Raw genomic sequence first — 19,013 nt, forward strand, 5'->3', positions numbered from 1 at the left:
AAGCGGAAGGAAGGAGAAAAAGAGGAGAACGAAGAGGAAGAAATAGAAGAGGAGGAGGAAGAAACAAAACGAAATGTCAAGAGGAGCTTCGAAAGACCCTCAGGCTCCTTCCACACATAAAATCCGCATTGAACTGTATGATATGGCAGCGTGGACTCAGATCATCCAGTCCAAAGCAGAGCTTGTGAGATTCTCTGATTGATAGTGTGGATTGTTTGGCTGTGTGGACAGAGGGCCCTTCGGTGTGTTGAGAGACAATACATTGTTCGGGTACTGAATTCGAAAAGCGCCAGGCGGCCAATTCAAGCGTGTCGACAGTTTGTGAGGGAAAAAACGGACAATATGTGAGAAAAACTGAGGGAAAATGGGGCCCGAGAGCGCTCAGACCAGTTGCCACGACCCTGACTTTGGCATTGTAAAGTAATAATAATAATAATAGTTGTTGTTGTTGTTGTTGTTATTATCTCGCCTTTCCTCCCGATATAAAAAAACAACAACCGGGTTTTTTTCCAGATAGAGACTTCCACCTGCCCCTGTGGTACCACGGCATAAATACCCCTTCGCTCCCGCCCCGGCCAATGAGAACGCTGATCAGGAAGCCCGCTCTTCTGGGATTGGAGGAGGGCGCTGTCAATCCGGAGACGGGAGCCGTTTCTGCCCCTGGCCGAGGCTGGGCGCGCTTTTGGTGGGACGTGCCGCAAGGAGGAGGAGGAGGGGAGCCTGCCTTCGCCCGCTAAGATGCCCGTGGACCTTTCGGCCTGGGGAGGGCCCTTGAGCCTCCCCGAGGTGGAGGAGAAGCCCGACTACCCCTTGCGGGTCCGCTATGGCACGGTGGAGATCGACGAGCTGGGCAAAGTGCTGACCCCGACCCAGGTAAGGCCCAGCCGCGGCCTCCTTGGGTGGAAGACGCAGCCTGAGGGCCCATCCACGCAGCCACGCAGCCAGAATCTCAAGGGCAATAATCCACAAGGGGCCCTTCCAGGCAGGCCCTATATCCCAGGATTTCTGTTTATCCAGATTATCTGGCACTGCAGACTCACACAATCCAGTTAAATGCAGAAAACCTGGCATCAGATCCTGGGATATAGGGGCTGTCTGGAAGGGCCCAAGGTCAGCTTTGAACTAGGTTATTTGGGAGCCCTTCCACCCAGCCATACAACCCAGAATAACAAGGCAGAAAATCCCACAGGATCTTTTTGAACTGGGATATTTGGGAGCCCTTTCACACAGCCATATAACCCAGAATATCAAGGTAGAAAATCCCTCAGGATCTGCTTTGAACTGGGTTATTTGGGAGCCCTTCCACCCAGCCATATAACCCAGAATATCAAGGTAGAAAGTCCCACTGGATCTGTTTTGAACTGGGTTATTTGGGAGCCCTTCCACACAGCCATATAGCCCAGAATATCAAGGCAGAAAATCCCACAGGATCTGTTTTTAAGCGAGTTATTTGGGAGCCCTTCCACCCAGTCATACAACTCAAAATATCAAGGCAGAAAATCCCACAGGATCTGTTTTGAATTGGGTTATTTGGTAGCCCTTCCACCCAGCCATACAACTCAAAATATCAAGGCAGAAAATCCCACAGGATCTGCTTTGAATTGGGTTATTTGGGAGCCCTTCCACCCAGCCATACAACTCAAAATATCAAGACAGAAAATCCCACAGGATCTGCTTTGAATTGGGTTATTTGGTAGCCCTTCCACCCAGTCATACAACTCAAAATATCAAGGCAGAAAATCCCACAGGATCTGCTTTGAATTGGGTTATTTGGGAGCCCTTCCACCCAGTCATACAACTCAAAATATCAAGACAGAAAATCCCACAGGATCTGTTTTTAACTGGGTTGTTTGGGGGCCCTTCCACACAGCCATATAACCCAGAATATCAAGGCAGAAAATCCCACAGGATCTGTTTTGAACTGGGCTATATGGGAGCCCTTCCACCCAGCCATATAACCCAGAATATCAAGGTAGAAAATCCCACAGGATCTGCTTTGAACTGGGTTATTTGGGAGCCCTTCCACCCAGCCATACAACTCAAAATATCAAGACAGAAAATCCCACAAGATCTGTTTTTAACTGGGTTATTTGGGAGCCATTTCACACAGCCATATAACCCAGAATATCAAGGCAGAAAATCCCACAGGATCTGCTTTGAACTGAGTTATGTGGGAGCCCTTGCACCCAGCCATACAACCCACAATATCAAGGCAGAAAATCCCACAGGATCTCCTTTGAACTGGGTTATTTGGGAGCCCTTCCACACAGCCATACAACCCAGAATATTAAGGCAGAAAATCCCACAGGATCTGCTTTGAACTGGGTTATTTGGGAGCCCTTCCATACAGCCATACAACCCAGAATATCAAGGCCGATCACCCACAAGATCTGCTTTGAACTGAGTTATTTGGGAGCCCTTGCACCCAGCCATACAACTCAAAATATCAAGGCAGAAAATCCCACAGGATCTGCTTTGAACTGAGTTATTTGGGAACCCTTCCACCCAGCCATACAACCCAGAATATCAAGGCAGAAAATCCCACAGGATCTCCTTTGAACTGGGTTATTTGGGAGCCCTTCCACACAGCCATACAACCCAGAATATCAAGGCCGATCACCCACAAGATCTGCTTTGAACTGAGTTATTTGGGAGCCCTTGCACCCAGCCATACAACCCATAATATCAAGGCAGAAAATCCCACAGGATCTGCTTTGAACTGGGTTATTTGGGAACCCTTCCACCCAGCCATACAACCCAGAATATCAAGGCAGAATATCCCACAGGATCTCCTTTGAACTGGGTTATTTGGGAGCCCTTCCACACAGCCATATAACCCAGAATATTAAGGCAGAAAATCCCACAGGATCTGCTTTGAACTGGGTTATTTGGGAGCGCTTCCATACAGCCATACAACCCAGAATATCAAGGCCGATCACCCACAAGATCTGCTTTGAATCTGCCTTGATATTCTGGGGGACCTTCTACACAGTACTATAACCCAGAATGCCAAGGCAGAGAATCTGCTTTGAACTGGGTTATCTGAGTTCACACTGTCATATATTCTGGTTCAAAGCAGAAATGTGGGATTTAATTCAGGTGTGTGGAAGGGGTCTGGGTTATATGACTGTGTTGAAGGGCTCTGAGTCTACACTGCCACATCACCCAGTTCAACGTGGATGTTATACAGCTGTGTGAAAAGGCTTATAGACTCCAGTTTCTAAACGCAATTTCAGACACATCTCCACTGCCACATAATCCATTTTCTAAATCCAGGTTGTCAGTTTTGAACTGGATTATAGAAGTGTGCGCTCCCCAGTTATTCAGTTAAAAGCAGATCATCTGGATTCTGAGAATGGTTTCTATGGCAGTGGTGATGAGGCCAGAATTGTATTCAGAAATTGGATTTTGTAGCAGTGGAGAAGAGTCCTCAGACCCCGTCCACACAACTGTAGAAAAACCCACATCTGCTTTGAGCTGGCATACATGGCAGTGTCGACTCAAGGCCCTTCCACACAGCCATATAACCCAGAATATCAAGGCAGAATAACCCACACTGCCCTATCACCCAGTTCAAGGCATTTAACAGCATTGCTCTGGGGCCCCTTCCACATTTTCTGCTTTGAACTAGAATATTTGACAATGTGGACTCAGATAACCCAGTTCAAAGTAGATATTGTGGGATTTTCTGTCTTGATATTCTGGGTTATATGGCTGTGTGGAAGGGCCCTGTATTATAGGAGGCTTCACTGCCACATAATGCAGTTAAACCACATTATGTGGCAGTGGAGATGGGGGCATAGAGGTGGGGAGGTTGGTGCACCCCCTTATTGCTTTGGTATTCAACTAAAACCACCAGAAAACTGTTATGTGACCCTCTCCAACACAAGCAGCCATGCAATGCAGTTTGAATTGCATTATATAGTCAGTGTAGACCTACATGATGCAGTTCAGTGTAGTTCAAACTGTATTATGTGGGTCCACATGGACCATATAACACAGTTCAGTGTAGAATGCCATATAATGCAATTCAAACTGCATTATATGGCACTAGCTGTGCCCTGCCACGTGTTACTGTGGCCTATAGTAAGAATTTTCAAAGTAGAGGTAGATATCTGGACTATTATGAAAGAGCGGTACCTACCTATTCCTTCCCCTTTCTCTCCTTTCTTCCTTCTCTACCTCTTTTTTCATTCCTTCTTTTGCTCTTTGGTTTCATCCTTCCTTCTCTCTTTACTTCCTCCCCCCCCCCTTTCTCTACTTCTTCCTTTGTCTCCTTTCTTCCCTCCCTGTTTCCTTCCTTCTTTCACTTTTTATTTCTGCTTCTTTCCTTCTTTATCTCTTTCCTGTCTTTCCTCCCCTTTTCCTTTCCTTTCTACTTTGTATTCTTCCTTCCTTCAGTACCTCTTTCTTTCCTTCCTTCTCTCCCTTCCCTCTTTCCTTCCCTACTTCCTTCTTTCCCTCCCTCCTTCTCTCTTTCCTTCCTTCCCCCTTTCCCTCCTACATTCCTTCCCTTTTCCCCTCCTTCCTTTCTTCTCTCCTTCCTTCCTGTCTGTTCTCCCGCAATACTATGGTAGAGTCCCTTCTAACTCTATTCTATGAGTCTATTTAATATAATAATATTTTGAATTTAGAGGTGTTTTTGTGGTTTTTTTCCAGTGATGGTCACTCCTTGGATTGTGAGGAGTTTTGTTGCCAAATTTGGGGTCATTTGGCCCAGTAGTTTTTTTTGTTTTTAAGGTACCCATTACACACAGAGCATTTTTATATAGATAAGATTGTAGATCCAGCTAAAGGAAGAGAGAAAGAGAGATCAGCCTTTGCAATCTGCAGATTGATGGAATATAGGGTGTGTGTGTGTGTGTGTGTGTGTGTGTGTGTATACACACACACACACACACATATATATAACACCTTAATTGGGGATGTAGAATTAATGCAGTTTGACCCAACTTTAATTGCACAGCTCCATGCTACAGGAACTTAGGATTTGTAGTTTGGGGAGGCACCAACACACTTGGACAGAGAAGGCTAAAGAGCTTGTAAAACCACCATCTCAATGACTCTATAGCATTGAGCCATGGCAGTTGAAGTGTTATGTCAAACTGCATAGATTCTACAGTGTAAATGCAACCCATGAAGCCAGGCTCTGAGACATGTCCAGAGTACCTTGCCTTCAGTGTACCTGTTGGAAGGATCAGGAGAGGCTGGGAGCTTGGGGGCACCCAGTTAATACTTTAGTCCAAAAAATCACCAGAAAACCATTATTTGTCCCTCTCAGGGCCCTTCCACACAGCCATTGAACTCAAAATATCAAGACAGAAAATCCCACAAGATCTGCTTTGAACTGGGTTATCTGGGTCTGCACTGCCATATATTCCAGTTCAAAGCAGAAAATGTGGGATTTTTTCCAGGATCTGCTTTGAACTGGGTTATTTGGGAGCCCTTCCACCCAGCCATATAACCCAGAATATCAAGGTAGAAAGTCCCACTGGATCTGTTTTGAACTGGGTTATTTGGGAGCCCTTCCACCCAGCCATACAACTCAAAATATCAAGACAGAAAATCCCACAGGATCTGTTTTTAACTGGGTTATTTGGGAGCCCTTCCACCCAGTCATACAACTCAAAATATCAAGGCAGAAAATCCCACAGGATCTGCTTTGAACTGGGTTATTTGGGAGCCCTTCCACCCAGCCATACAACTCAAAATATCAAGGCAGAAAATCCCACAGGATCTGCTTTGAATTGGGTTATTTGGGAGCCCTTCCACCCAGCCATACAACTCAAAATATCAAGACAGAAAATCCCACAGGATCTGTTTTTAACTGGGTTATTTGGGAGCCCTTCCACCCAGTCATACAACTCAAAATATCAAGGCAGAAAATCCCACAGGATCTGCTTTGAACTGGGTTATTTGGGAGCCCTTCCACCCAGCCATACAACTCAAAATATCAAGGCAGAAAATCCCACAGGATCTGCTTTGAATTGGGTTATTTGGGAGCCCTTCCACCCAGCCATACAATTCAAAATATCGAGACAGAAAATCCCACAGGATCTGTTTTTAACTCGGTTGTTTGGGGGCCCTTCCACCCAGCCATATAACCCAGAATATCAAGGTAGAAAATCCCACAGGATCTGTTTTGAACTGGGTTATTAGGGAGCCCTTCCACCCAGCCATACAACTCAAAATATGAAGACAGAAAATTCCACAAGGTCTGCTTTGAACTGGGTTATTTGGGAGCCCTTCCACCCAGCCATACAACTCAAAATATGAAGACAGAAAATCCCACAGGATCTGTTTTGAACTGGGTTGTTTGGGAGCCCTTCCACACAGCCATATAGCCCAGAATATCAAGGCAGAAAATCCCACAGGATCTGTTTTGAACTGGGTTATTTGGGAGCCCTTCCACCCAGCCATACAACTCAAAATATCAAGACAGAAAATCCCACAAGATCTGTTTTTAACTGGGTTATTTGGGTCTGCACTGCCATATATTCCAGTTCAAAGCAGAAAATGTGGGATTTTTTCCAGCTGTGTGGAAGGAGGCTCTTACAGCCTTTGCAGTCCACAGAACAATCAGATTTACACGCACACTTAATTAGGGGTGCATCTGCACTGTAGAATGAATGCAATTAGGGACTATTTGAATTCCTACAGCTCAATTCTATGGAATCCTGGGAGTTGTAGCTTTACAAGATATTTAGCCTCCTCTACCAAAGAGTGTTGGTGCCTCACCAAACTACAACTTCTGGGATTCCATAGGATTGAGCTCTGGCAGTTAAAGTGGGATCAAACTGCATTCATTTGACAGTATAGATACACCCACAGTCACCATATGTTGGAACTGATGAAGGCACACAGTAACAATTGATATAAAATTATATCGCACACATAAACCATGTTTTTTTTCTGTGCCTTTGAGTTGTTTTGGAAAGAGGGTGACCTTGTCTATTGTAGGGGGCCCTCCAAAATGAATATGTCCTTTAACGGCTAATTCCAGCACCGGTGATTACTTGAAGGCTAAATCAATACATTTACATTGAAGAAGAAATGTTGTCATAATGATCTAGCTAGAGTTACAAATTCCATTTAAAGGTATTTTATGTAAGGTGTTGCAACAGTCGTCCTTGTGCAGCCATGCCCTGCTTGCATTGTGGAAGCACAGAGTCACCAACCTCATTTCAAGTTTCTCTTGTCATTCCCCACGCTTGTCTACCAGCAGAATTTTTCATCCTGTTAAGGTAATATATGTTTGGTTTTTTTAAAAAAAAGAATGACAGAATAAAGCTTCCAGAATTATAAGCTGTTAAAGGTGCATATGTTTTTGGAGCATGCCGTCGGCGTGTGCGCGCGAATGCTTGCAGACCCTCTTTTCATATATATGCTAAACAATTCAAAAGTATCCACTTTAAGTTGTGTCTCTTTGTGTGAGCATACATGCCAAGTAGAGAGCTTTTTCTCAGACTGACTCCGGAGTTCTTCTCTTTTGAATCCATTGTTTTGATTTGCAAGCTGTTATCTTACAGCATGCCCTTAACATTCCTAACCGTTTCCCTGCCTGGATAATAATTTGTAAAAAGTATGTTAGGACAGTGCAGAATAACATTTTGTATCAAGTATTTTTTTCATGGCCAGTTAGTCTTGACAGCTGGAATGGTCTGTCTGTGCTAGCACCGTTGAGACCAGTTCATTAAATTGCAGCATTGAATTTCCTACAGGGCTGGTCCTTGTATAGTGTTTTTCTGGGACATTATGGGAAACTGTAATGTTGGCTTGTAGCTGTCAGGTAAGCCTGCAGTTTAGGAGGAGGTATGTCTTTGGGATTCTTCCCTGACGGAGGCCCTCTTTGATTAGCCCTTGGAAGGGTCCAATTTGCAAATGTTGTTGTTCATTCGTTTAGTTGCTTATGACTCTTCATAACCTCATGGACCAGCCAACGCCAGAGCTCCCTATCAGCCATCACTACCCCCAGCTCCTTCAAGGTCAAGCCAGTCACTTCAAGGATAACATCCATCCATCTTGCCCTTGGTTGGCCCCTCTTTCTTTTTCCTTCCATTTTCCCCAGCATCATTCTCTTTTCCAAGCTTTCCTATCTTCTCATTATGTGGCCAAAGTACTTCATCTTTGCCTCTAATATCCTTTCCCTCCACTGAGCAGCCAGGCATTATTTCCTGGAGTATGGACTGGTTTGATGTTCCTTCGGTCCAAGGCACTCCCAGAATTTTCCTCCAACACCACAGTTCAGAAGCATCTTCTTTCGCTCAGCCTTCCTTAGGGTCCAATTCTCTCATGCATAGTTACTACGGGGAATATAATTACTTTAATTATGTGGATCTTCGTTGCCAGTGTGATGTCTCTGCTCTTCACTATTTTATCAAGATTGGCCATTGCTCTCCTCCCAAGAAGTAAATGTCTTCTGATTTATTGGCTGCGTCTGCATCTACAGTAATATTTGCACCTAGAAATACAGTCTGTCACTGGCTCCATGTTTACCCCCCCCCCCATTTGTCAGTTATCAATCAGTCTGGTTACCATAATCTTGTTTTTTATCTTTAACTGCAACACTTTATTCTTTCACCTTGGTTAGAAGGCTCCTCAGCTGCTCCTCGTTTTCAGCCATCAAAGTGGTATCATTTGCATATCTAAGGTTGTTAATTTGCCCACTTTGTTTTATACCCCACCCTCTCTTTCTCTTTATAAACAAGTATCTGCATGTCACTGTTGTTGGGGACTGTGGTAGAGACATTGGCTGAGTGATCCTGGACCAGTCACTTTTTTTTTTTTTACCAGAAAGCTCAAACTACAAACCCATGGTTCTGTCGAATGTTGTGATGATAGTTAAGAGTGAAATCATAGTACCATAATTGTGTAGTGTGAAAGAGTCCTTAATCTTACTGAAAGAACATAGGGATGTCAATGTGATGAGGAAAGAATGAAATATATGTAGTTCTGCTGTTGGATTGCTAGGTTCAGTAAGATGGAAAGGAATCACACAGAGAAACTGTGCCTCCAGGTCCTGAAAAGGAGCAGTGCTTCTTAGGGCCCTTATACGCAGCCATATAATCCAGAATATCAAGGCACAAAAACCCATAATACCTGCTTTGAACTGGGTTCTCTGAGTCTACACTGCCATATATACCAGTTCAAAGCAGATAGTGTGGGATTTTATTCAGCTGTGTGGAAGGAGCCTCTGGTCTCTGTGAAGTTTTGCAGTTCTCTGTTCAAGATTATTGCCACATTTTCTGAAGGTGGCATAGACAAATGTTTCAAAAGTTGAGAAATACTTAATTTGAAGTTTACCTAACTGTTCTTTTATAATGTTTGCTAATTTAGATTGCTTCTTTTTTTATATGTGTCTGACTTCAATGTTTGAAATCCTTAGCTGCCTCAATAAGATCAAATACTTTGAAAGGTGGGTTGAAAATTCAGGAAACACTTGTCAGTTAGTATTAATGTTCCTACATGAGATTGGGCTTGGGAGATCTCCCATTTAGCCTGGAGCAGCTGTTGGAGAGGCCACTTGTTATGGGGCTTTGGACCACTAGTTGGATTGTCTGCCAACTTTTTAAAAAATCTGATAGGACTTCTGTGACTAAATCAGAAATTGAAATGGCAAAATTTACTTTTCTATAATACTTTTAAACCACTGGAGGGCACTTACCAGTTGGGCAACATATGCCCAAATAATAGAACAGTGTCCTTAAATTAAATAATTATTGTAAATGATAGAAAGCAGTTGTTGGAAGCAAGGTGTTAAATTTCCCTCTGATATGAGATATGATTTGAAAATTTACTGCCATTTTATGTATAGGATGTGATGCTCCACTGTTGGTGGAGATCATGGTCTACTGTAAATGGAAGAAAATTATCCAGTGTTTTCCCCTTTTTAAATGGTAACTGCCTTGCCATTTTGTTTTGGCAGGTGAAGAATCGCCCAACGAGCATTGAATGGGAAACCTGTGATCCAGAGAAATTCTATAGTTTGGTTCTTACTGACCCTGATGCCCCTAGCAGGAAAAATCCCAAATTCAGGTGAGAGAGGCAGGGAGAGCTTGAATTATGTGGGACCATCTAGAATGTCTGTGTTTGATCCAGTAGATAATCTGAATGCTTCATGTAAGAGGTGTCCCATGCCCTGACTGCATGGCAAAGGGGTTGGGAATCAGCTTGCTGGAGGTAAAGATCAAGGGGTGGCTTTCTCCTGATACTACCTTTGTCACAGGACCACCTGGTGAGGACAGAGAGAAGGCCTTCTTGGGGCCCTTCCACACAGCCCTATATCCCAGAATATCAAGGCAGATATCTGCTTTGAACTGGGTTATCTGAGTCCACTCTTAGATAATGTGGGATTTCCTGCCTCAATATTCTGGGATATAGGGCTGTGTGGAAGGGGCCTTGGAGGCTGCTCTCAGAATGTGGAATGTTCTTCAATAGAAGGCCAGCTTGACCCTTCCATTAGCATGTAAAGAGCTTTTAAAAAAAAACCAGCCACTTAGCAATTAACCTATTGTGTAGAAAGGTTTTTTAATAGGGTATGTACTGTACTTTTTTCAAATTGCTGTGCTTTTATATGCTTTTGTACTGTTTTAAATTGCTTGTGTTTTAGCAGGATATCTTTTTTTAACTTCATGTTGTTAGCTGTACTTTTTAAAATTTTGTCTTTAATTTACCATGATTGGAGAAGGGCATTATAAAAATTAAACGAACAGCCTGCCCCATTTCATTCTGTAATTAATCAGTTAATTTGATTTGCTCTTAAAAGTTTGTTCTGATTTTTAACTTGGGACTTTTTCCAAAATGTATACTTGGAGGTGAGGTGATTGTGCACCTTGCAGAAGTTTTCATTTGCTGCTCTTTTTAATGGATTATTCTTATACATCAGTGCACGTGTACCTTGATTGGTTGCTGTGGGGGGAAAACCTGCCATGATACAGCTCTATGATTGCTTCAAGACTTCTTCCGTATTTTTTTTTGACACTGATTTCAATCAGTGCACATATGTGCTGGTGTGCGTCAGTAAGCTAGAGGAAGTAAGCTAGAGGAAGAATACCACATGAACTGAAAACTGAGAAATTGTACCTTCCTGTGTTCTTTATTATCAGGTATAAATAAAAACAGGTACAAGACTCTTAAAGCACAATCAAATTAATTATAACATTGCAGTGCAATTGAATTTAAAATGGTAAAAAGTACAGCACTATGTAACACGATTTTTGTTCCTGCGTTATAAATGTCATTTCCTAATTGGTTCTATCATAAAAACATGGAAAACGTTTATTAAACTGCAAAAACTTGGTTTTTGCGAGACATCCTGCAGCACATTTTGGTATAGTTATTCAATGAATATCTAATAGAGTCTCCACCAATTCAACATAATTTGCGCCATCCACATCAATGAAGCTTCTAAACTACTTTCAAAATAAGTACCCCACAAAGTAAGTAAACAGAAAATAAAACTTTCAAACCAGGAACAGATTTTTTCAAATTTTGTTATATAGTAAACTTTCCTCTTGTTAAAAGCCTCTTCCTCAGTCTAAAAGATCAATTCTCTAACAAAGGGCCATATACTCAAAGTGCTTGTGTTGGTCATATTATGGGTTACAGGTCTATGTGACCTCCCGTTTGAGGCTGGAACACTCTTGAAATACCTACAGATGCCCATGAGCTAAAGGTTGAGCGTACTAGGCAAGCATATGGGTCCTCCCTCTGGGGTGAACTCGAGGAAATCTAATTTTGGTTGGCCCTTGTGACAGTCAGAACTTGGAAAAAGTTACTTTTTCAGACTACAACTCCCAGGATCTTCCAGTCAGCACAAATACTGTAGTCCAAAGTGTCCAAAGGGCCCTTGGTTGCAGTAACACCATTCTAGGCTCTTCTATCAGAGAGCTCCCTCCTCTTTCTTTGTTTTGTCAGTCTTTTAAAATAAGAATCAAGAGCTGAATGACTGGAATGAAGTGGGAAGAAGCAGCATACCTTCTCTATACCTGAGGGACAAAGGAAATGTGTTCCTGAGCATCACTTTAACAAAAAATTGTTACTAGAAATAACAGAAAAAATAGAAATAGTTTTTTACACTACAAAAAGGAAGAGTGGTTCAACTTTTTTTGTAAACATTTAATTCAAAACTAACAATATGCACATATGGAATGAAAGATGTTAAGTCTTACATAAGTAAACAAAAACATGTTGAACCTTTTAGGGAGCACTTGAAAACTCTCCAAAATGTATCCAAGGATGTGTTTTTTCCTTTCATCAATTTGTTCTGTTCTGATGATTTCAATTTTGATATCCAAACCTATAGATGCATGGTTTTTAACAGGCTTGAGGTAGCTGGTGAAGCAGGCTTGTCTGTTTCCCCCCTTTCTCCCTAGTTATATCTTCTAGAGGCAGGTGTTTACTTTGCCTGCTGCAGCTACAGTAGAATAAGCTAGAGCAGAATCCTGTTTTCTTCCAGCTCAAACTTTATTCCATTCTTTACTGTAGGTAGTCTGCTCCAATCCAACATTGATCCTGCTGAAAAAAGGAAAAAGTTATTGAAAAAAAAACTATAAAATATGTTTTTGGGCAGATATTTTGTTAACTGGCATATGCATGTATTAGAAAAAATCCAGCACCTCTTCCAACATGCAAGTATATATTCAGTTGCCCTTTGGATTCAGATACTGACAACTGACTGTCTGAAATATAATAGAATCATAGAATTGGAAGAGACCTCGTGGGCCATCCAGTCCAACCCCATTTTGCCAAGAAGCAGGAAAATCACATTCAAAGCACCCCCAACACATGGCCATCCAACCTCTGTTTAAAAGCCTCCAATGAAGGAGCCTCCGCCACAGTTAGGGGCAGAGAGTTCCACTGCTGGACAGCTCTCTCTCACAGGAAGTTCTTCCTAATGTTCAGTTGGAATCTCTTTTCCTGTAGCTTGAAGCCATTGTTCCATGTCCTAGTTGAAATATCTTCTGTGTACATGACATTCTGCATACCTATTTGGGTCTCCATCAGTGAAGAAATTGAGGCAGATTCTTTTCTTCTTTAGGGAGTGGCACCACTTCCTTGTGGCCAACATGAAGGGTAATGACATCAATAGTGGTTCTGTCCTGTCAGACTACATTGGATCTGCTCCTCCGAAAGGGTCAGGTAGGTAACCTGTATCTTCTTTGTTTACAGACCACTCAGGCCACTTTGATGGAGTGTCTGTTTACTCTCTGAATCTTTGAGTTGGTCCTTCTAGGCAGAAGCCCCGGCCTGTCTGTAAGCTGGGAGTGAGAGGCAAAAGAAAGAAGTCATGCAAAACAGTTGGGTTTCAGTGGTCTGCACCATTGCCTTTGCTCTATGCATCAAGAAGAGGAAATAAAATAAACTTTTAAAGAAATCTTGTGAATGATTTCTTAATTGGCTGACCCAGTGAATCCTGGAATGATTCAGTTATGCCTAAGCAGTTGTTTAAACTATGCCCTATTGTGTTTTTACTTTTTACCTATGATGAGAAATTGAATTTTATTATTGGTTGTTGGTTTGATGCCTGTTTTATATATTGTTATAATGTTGTTTTATTTTGTTTTATGCTGTTGTTATGCATTTTAATGTGTTACATTTTAACTGTGTTGATTGGGCTTGTCCCCATGTAAGCCGCCCCGAGTCCTTTCGGGGAGATGGAGGCAGGGTACAAAAATAAAATTATTATTATTATATTATTATTATTATTATTACTATCATACAAATATAGACTATTTATACTAGTGGGGCACAGTGATTTGGTGGTGGGATTTATATCTGTTGAAAGAAAAGAAAGAAAGAAAGAAAGAGAAACATGCATTACATTTTTGCTAGAAATGTATTCAGGGATAGATGAGAAGAGAAATCTTAATGTAGTATACAAAAACCCCAGAGTTGGCTTTCTCGAGTACAGGTGCAAACGCTAGTATTACAGAGCTGTGTGGCTGCCTTCTTCTAGAACAAAGAAACAACAACATTTAACCTCTTGGGAAATAAGCAGGAATAGCATGTAACCAAAGAATAGCACTCTGCTTATCAATAAAAGAAAGACAAAGGTGAAGGTGCTTGGGTCTGCCAGGATGTTTTTCTTGCTATCATCCTGCCACATTGGTTCAGGTTCCTCATTGCAAGAATTAGTGGTCAGCTTCCAACAGGCTTTGTAAGCTGCAGACTTCGACATTGTATGGCAGTTTTCCCTACATTGCTTCCCTGCAAAGAATAAACTGTAGTCATTATGGCCAGTGGTCAGGGATAATAGGAGTTGTAGTGCAAATTCTTTAGAGGGTTTGTCCATTTGTTGTAACACTATCAGTGCATATTTTATGAAGTAGCCAAAGAAAGTGGGCAATTTTGCAAAGAAGCCTGAAGTTGCCTGGAGACAGCTTTGAATTGCCTGGTTACATCGGTGGATCTTACCCCCCCCCCCCTCTCTTGTGTCTGACAGGGCTCCATCGCTACGTGTGGCTGGTCTATCAGCAGCCCCAGGAACTGAACTGCAATGAGCCTACCCTCAGCAACCGTTCGGCGGATCAGCGCAGCAATTTCCATGTGTCTTATTTCCGCAAGAAGTATAAGCTGGGAACCCCTGTGGCAGGCACTTGCTACCAGGCTGAGTGGGATGATTATGTCCCAAAGGTCTATGAGCAGTTATCTGGAAAGTAAAGCTGGCCTCTTGCCCTGTTCCAATGTACGCTTTTCTGTACCACCCCTTACCTTTAGTGTTGCATAAATTACTGGGATGATACTGGAAATCCCATACTGCTCCTGATGCTTGTGTGGGAGCATGCACTTTCATTTTGCTTGGTTAGTTGGTAATGTATTAATGTAATCTGTTTTAACAAGTTAAGTCTGTGTGGCCTTCAAGATAATGATGGACTGCACCATCCCTCAGAAACAACCTGATGCAGCCGAGCAGCCTCTGAAGGGCCACATGTGGGTCTACAGCCTCTTTCTCTTTCATGGCTCTGCTCATAAGCTCAGAAAGCCCTGGGGGTATTTTAGTGGGAAGGGAGGCACAAAGTATACTGGCCCTCTGTGTTTCTGATGTGTTTAAATATTATAGTGAGCCTCCCTTTAGACAGTATTGGGGTTGTTCTTTTGATTGCTTTTGCCTGTCATCTTTTCTCACTAAGTTCCTCTTATCTTTCAATGCCTTCATGTTTTAGCAAGATGTTAATAGTACTTGCAACCTTTTAAAAGCTGTTTTTTATTGTTGGGTTCTTGTCCCCTCCCTCTACCAGTATATTTTGCCAGTGTTACACATGGAGATGGATCTGTCTTTCTCCCCACCAGTGTTGTTCTTAGGCAGGCTATAGCAGATGTTTTTAGAGATTTATTGGCTTGACTCACACATTAACCAGTGTTGTAGCACTTCCTTGATAAGGGGAGGGGCAATATGTGTATCTGCTCTTGTTTCTGTTTGGAACTCAATAAAAAGTTTAGAATTGAGGTTGGTGTTTGGACTTGTTTGCTGTTTTTTTTTTTTTTTTTTTGGTTAGGGACTTGCCTACTTCTTAATCACATTGTACCCACCATTTTACATGACTCTCTTTTTCCATACTGTATTGTCACAACAACCCTTTGAGGTTGGTCAGACGGCGACCAAATCACCGGCTCATAACTCAGTGGAGACTTGAACCTGAATTTTCGACATCCCAGTTCAGCACCCTAAACCAGAGCCTCTTTTTAAAATTATTTTTTATTAAGACAAATTAAAACATAACCTATAGTAGTAAGTTTATCCATTTTGGCAAGTTCACTTATTTTCCTAAGTCAGTTATCTTGGGATGGAATCACCGAGTCTTTCCATCTTTGAGCATAGAACATTCTGACTGCTGTTATCATGCATAGCAATAATATTTTCTATCAAGTTGTTCATTGAACATCCCAAGCAGATAGAGTTCAGGTTTCATTTCAAATTTGACTATAACAATTTCTTCTAAAACCGTATGTATTTGTGTCCAGTATTTCTGGGCATTTTTACATGGGCACCACATATGGTAAAAATGGGGTCCCAAATGGGGTCCCCTTAGCTCAATGTTGAGGTCCTGGAAAATTTGACAAAAGGTTTTTGAATGTTACATGTTGTGCAGTGTTTATAGTGGGGTCTGTAAACACTGCACAAGATGCTTCAGCAGCACTTCATAAAAAAGGGAAATCAGCTTGTTTAGTAAGCCTTGCAGATGCTGATTTGTTGGGCCAAAGGGGATCCTGAATGGAAAGAAGTCCTGTCCTAAACCACAAAGGAGTGGTGGCAAGTTGAGTGGGCAGAATTCTACTGACTTTACAGAATGAGCCTTTTGTATTCAACAATAAGTGGATCTGCTATCTATATGGATTGCCAATTTGTGGGGCTTCGAGGCAAGGTAATTTCTCATTTCCCGTTGGCCAGAAGTGAGTCAGAAGGAGAAATCTGAAGGGATTAAGGATGGTAGAAACAGGCTTGAGTAGGCAGTGCCCACCACTCTCCTGATTACTATATCACATTGTTCTCCATAGCTCTTGGTTTTACTGTACCATTTCATGATTTTAAAAGATTGATTATGTTTAATATCCATGCATTGTTATGCTACAGTTATCACTCAACCGCCTGTTAGAGCTTTCTATTGACATCTGAATCTTTAGAAATTACCAGTGAGAGCTGTCTTCAGATAAGCGGTCTCTGATCACATCCTTGTGAATTCAAGTGCTGTATATCATTTGTGTTCATGTCAGGAAAACAGTCTCCTTGGAGGGCACACTGACTAGCCAAACTTAGTATATTAAGCAGAATTTCACTTGCAGGTGAAGCAATATAATTGATATCACCAAGTACAAACAGGTTATTGTACAAATTATGTAGGGAGAATAATATGTACATGCGTCAAAACCAAAAATAAACAAACCGGCAATAGCAAAGCACTTTTAATTCACAACATTACAGCCTCTAGTCTGACAGTGATTGAAACAGAAAGACTGTCAAATCCAAGAACATTAGAGGAAAGGGGAAGCTTCTAGAGATATAGATTTTAACACTCTAACATGACCTTTTTTTTTCAACCCAGCAGGTAACACCAAGCATCATTTATTGACTTTCGATTACTCTGTTCTGGATTTCATACAACTGTCTTGAATACAAAGAACATCTGTTTAAAGCTGTTGAAGAATTGAAGTCAGAACATCTTTCTGTACTATTCCAATATTTCTGTCCTGGTAGGGTAAACACACATTTTAGGTAGCAAGCTGTAACCTTCTTGGAACTAGCTGACTGATCGGAAGGCCTGCGTGGTGTTTAATTTTTCTTATGTTTGCACAGTGAGTGACAAAAGGTGCTGTAGAGGGTGGATTTTATTGTAATTTCTCCAAGAAATGAACAGAAGGTGGCTCACAGTTCAGGAACGTGGAGTCACCTTTACATCATTTTCAACCTGATCTGAGCTGCAACAAAACAGGTTGCTATCAAATGGACTTGGTGAAGTTTCTAACCCTGCTCCCAAACTCTTCATCATCCTTGCCTGTCTTTTTTCCTTTTTTCCTTCAGCTCTTTCATAGAAAGGGACATGAACTCAATGGCAGAGTGAGTGCTTTAAGCCCCAAAGGTCCCAACTTAAATCTTTAGCATTTCCATATGGAAAAGAAATTCAAATTCTCAGAAGTAGAGTATTCTGGATTCATTTTTAGTATGGTCATGCAAGCTGGAAACCTAGCTATCCCAAGACTTTATTAGATGATCCCTCAGCAACATCCTGTTGGAAAAATGCAGATCTACCTGTCTTATTTGAACCATTGACTGATTGTATAATAATAGAATAATGAATAGCAGCCTTGCTGCAGCCAGAGAGAGAAAAGGATACAATAACAGACACTGGTTTTTGTTATGTGATTGTGTGGGATCGCAATGGATTTTTTGAGCTAACAACTCCTCCAACTCATAAATAAATGCATTGTCATTTCCATCAGCCATTATTATTATTATTATTATTATTATTATTATTATTATTATTATTCTGACACAAAACACAGTATGTCACAGCAAATGATAAATATATATATATATATACTGGAATTATTATTATTATTATTAATTATTATTATTATTATTATTATTATTTTGTACCCTGCTTTTATCTCTGGATTGAGACCCAAAGCAGCTCACAGAACTATACAATGAAACCTACAAAATATAAATATAATGAAAACAATTCAGTTCAAATCTCATGAAAACAAACAATTACAAACTGTCAAAAAAGGTGTAGCACAATCACCAAAACTACATGCATCATCATGTCTCCTTCCTGCCCTTCAAATAGAAGCCCACATTCTTGGCTGTAGTTAAAAGAGCCCCAAGGTCGAATTCTTTGAAACTTCATGGGACACTCTCACTGTTTCCGGAAGGCAAAGGACAAAGTGCGCAGAGGCCACAGAGCTATGAAAAGTCGAGATGGGTTGATCCTTGCAGAGGCTTGAGATCTTTAGAGTCTAAAGTACAAGATCCGGTTTCAGCTACACTTCGTAGTTGAAGTCAGCACAGTCCATATCAGCGAATGGAGAAATTGCAAGGTCTTTAGCCTTCTCTGCACATTTCACTGAACAACAACTCCCAGGATCTCATAGCATTAGGCCATGGCAGTTGCATTAATTCTACAGTGTAGACGCACATTTTGACATCACTGTCTGACTTTGGTAATCAGTATAGCAATAGCATCACATTTCTCTTTACATTGGAAAAGAGGTTTTGTTGATGCTACCTTTTGTTAATGAAGATCTTTGGCAGGAAATTATTATTAACTGACTCTTGTGTCGAATTTAATATTTTACTATTTTTATTGTTAATATTTGAATAATGGGAACAATGACACAGGATTCTGACTACAGCCCTGTCACATTGCATTGTTATAGTGGTATGATTTAACAGCATTGGGGAATCTTGGTATTTGTAGTTGAATGAAGTACCATTTCCGTCCTTACACTGCAGACCCCAGCATTCTCTCCCACGTTGCCATGGCAATTCATGTAGGATCACAGCACTATAAAGT

The 19,013-nt window shown here is 41.5% G+C and overlaps 1 protein-coding gene and 1 long non-coding RNA gene across 2 annotated transcripts; one reads left to right on the top strand and one right to left on the bottom strand.

Annotated features, from left to right (window-relative positions):
* The first annotated feature begins 622 nt into the window (after positions 1-622).
* On the top strand, positions 623-15,447 carry LOC132781314 (phosphatidylethanolamine-binding protein 1-like). The gene is made up of 4 exons (XM_060785461.2): positions 623-873; positions 9,926-10,035; positions 13,040-13,140; positions 14,444-15,447. Exons 1-4 carry the CDS (start codon positions 739-741, stop codon positions 14,659-14,661), a joined length of 564 nt encoding a protein of 187 aa, XP_060641444.2. The 5' UTR covers positions 623-738; the 3' UTR covers positions 14,662-15,447.
* LOC132781315 (uncharacterized) lies at positions 11,077-18,391 on the bottom strand. Its single transcript, XR_009631975.2, has 3 exons — positions 18,243-18,391; positions 12,987-13,259; positions 11,077-12,513 (listed from the first exon to the last, which is right to left on the bottom strand). It is a non-coding gene; the product is annotated as an uncharacterized lncRNA (long non-coding RNA).
* Positions 18,392-19,013: the final 622 nt, after the last annotated feature.

This window comes from Anolis sagrei, chromosome X (genome assembly GCF_037176765.1).
Source record: "Anolis sagrei isolate rAnoSag1 chromosome X, rAnoSag1.mat, whole genome shotgun sequence".
Lineage (NCBI taxonomy): Eukaryota > Metazoa > Chordata > Lepidosauria > Squamata > Dactyloidae > Anolis > Anolis sagrei.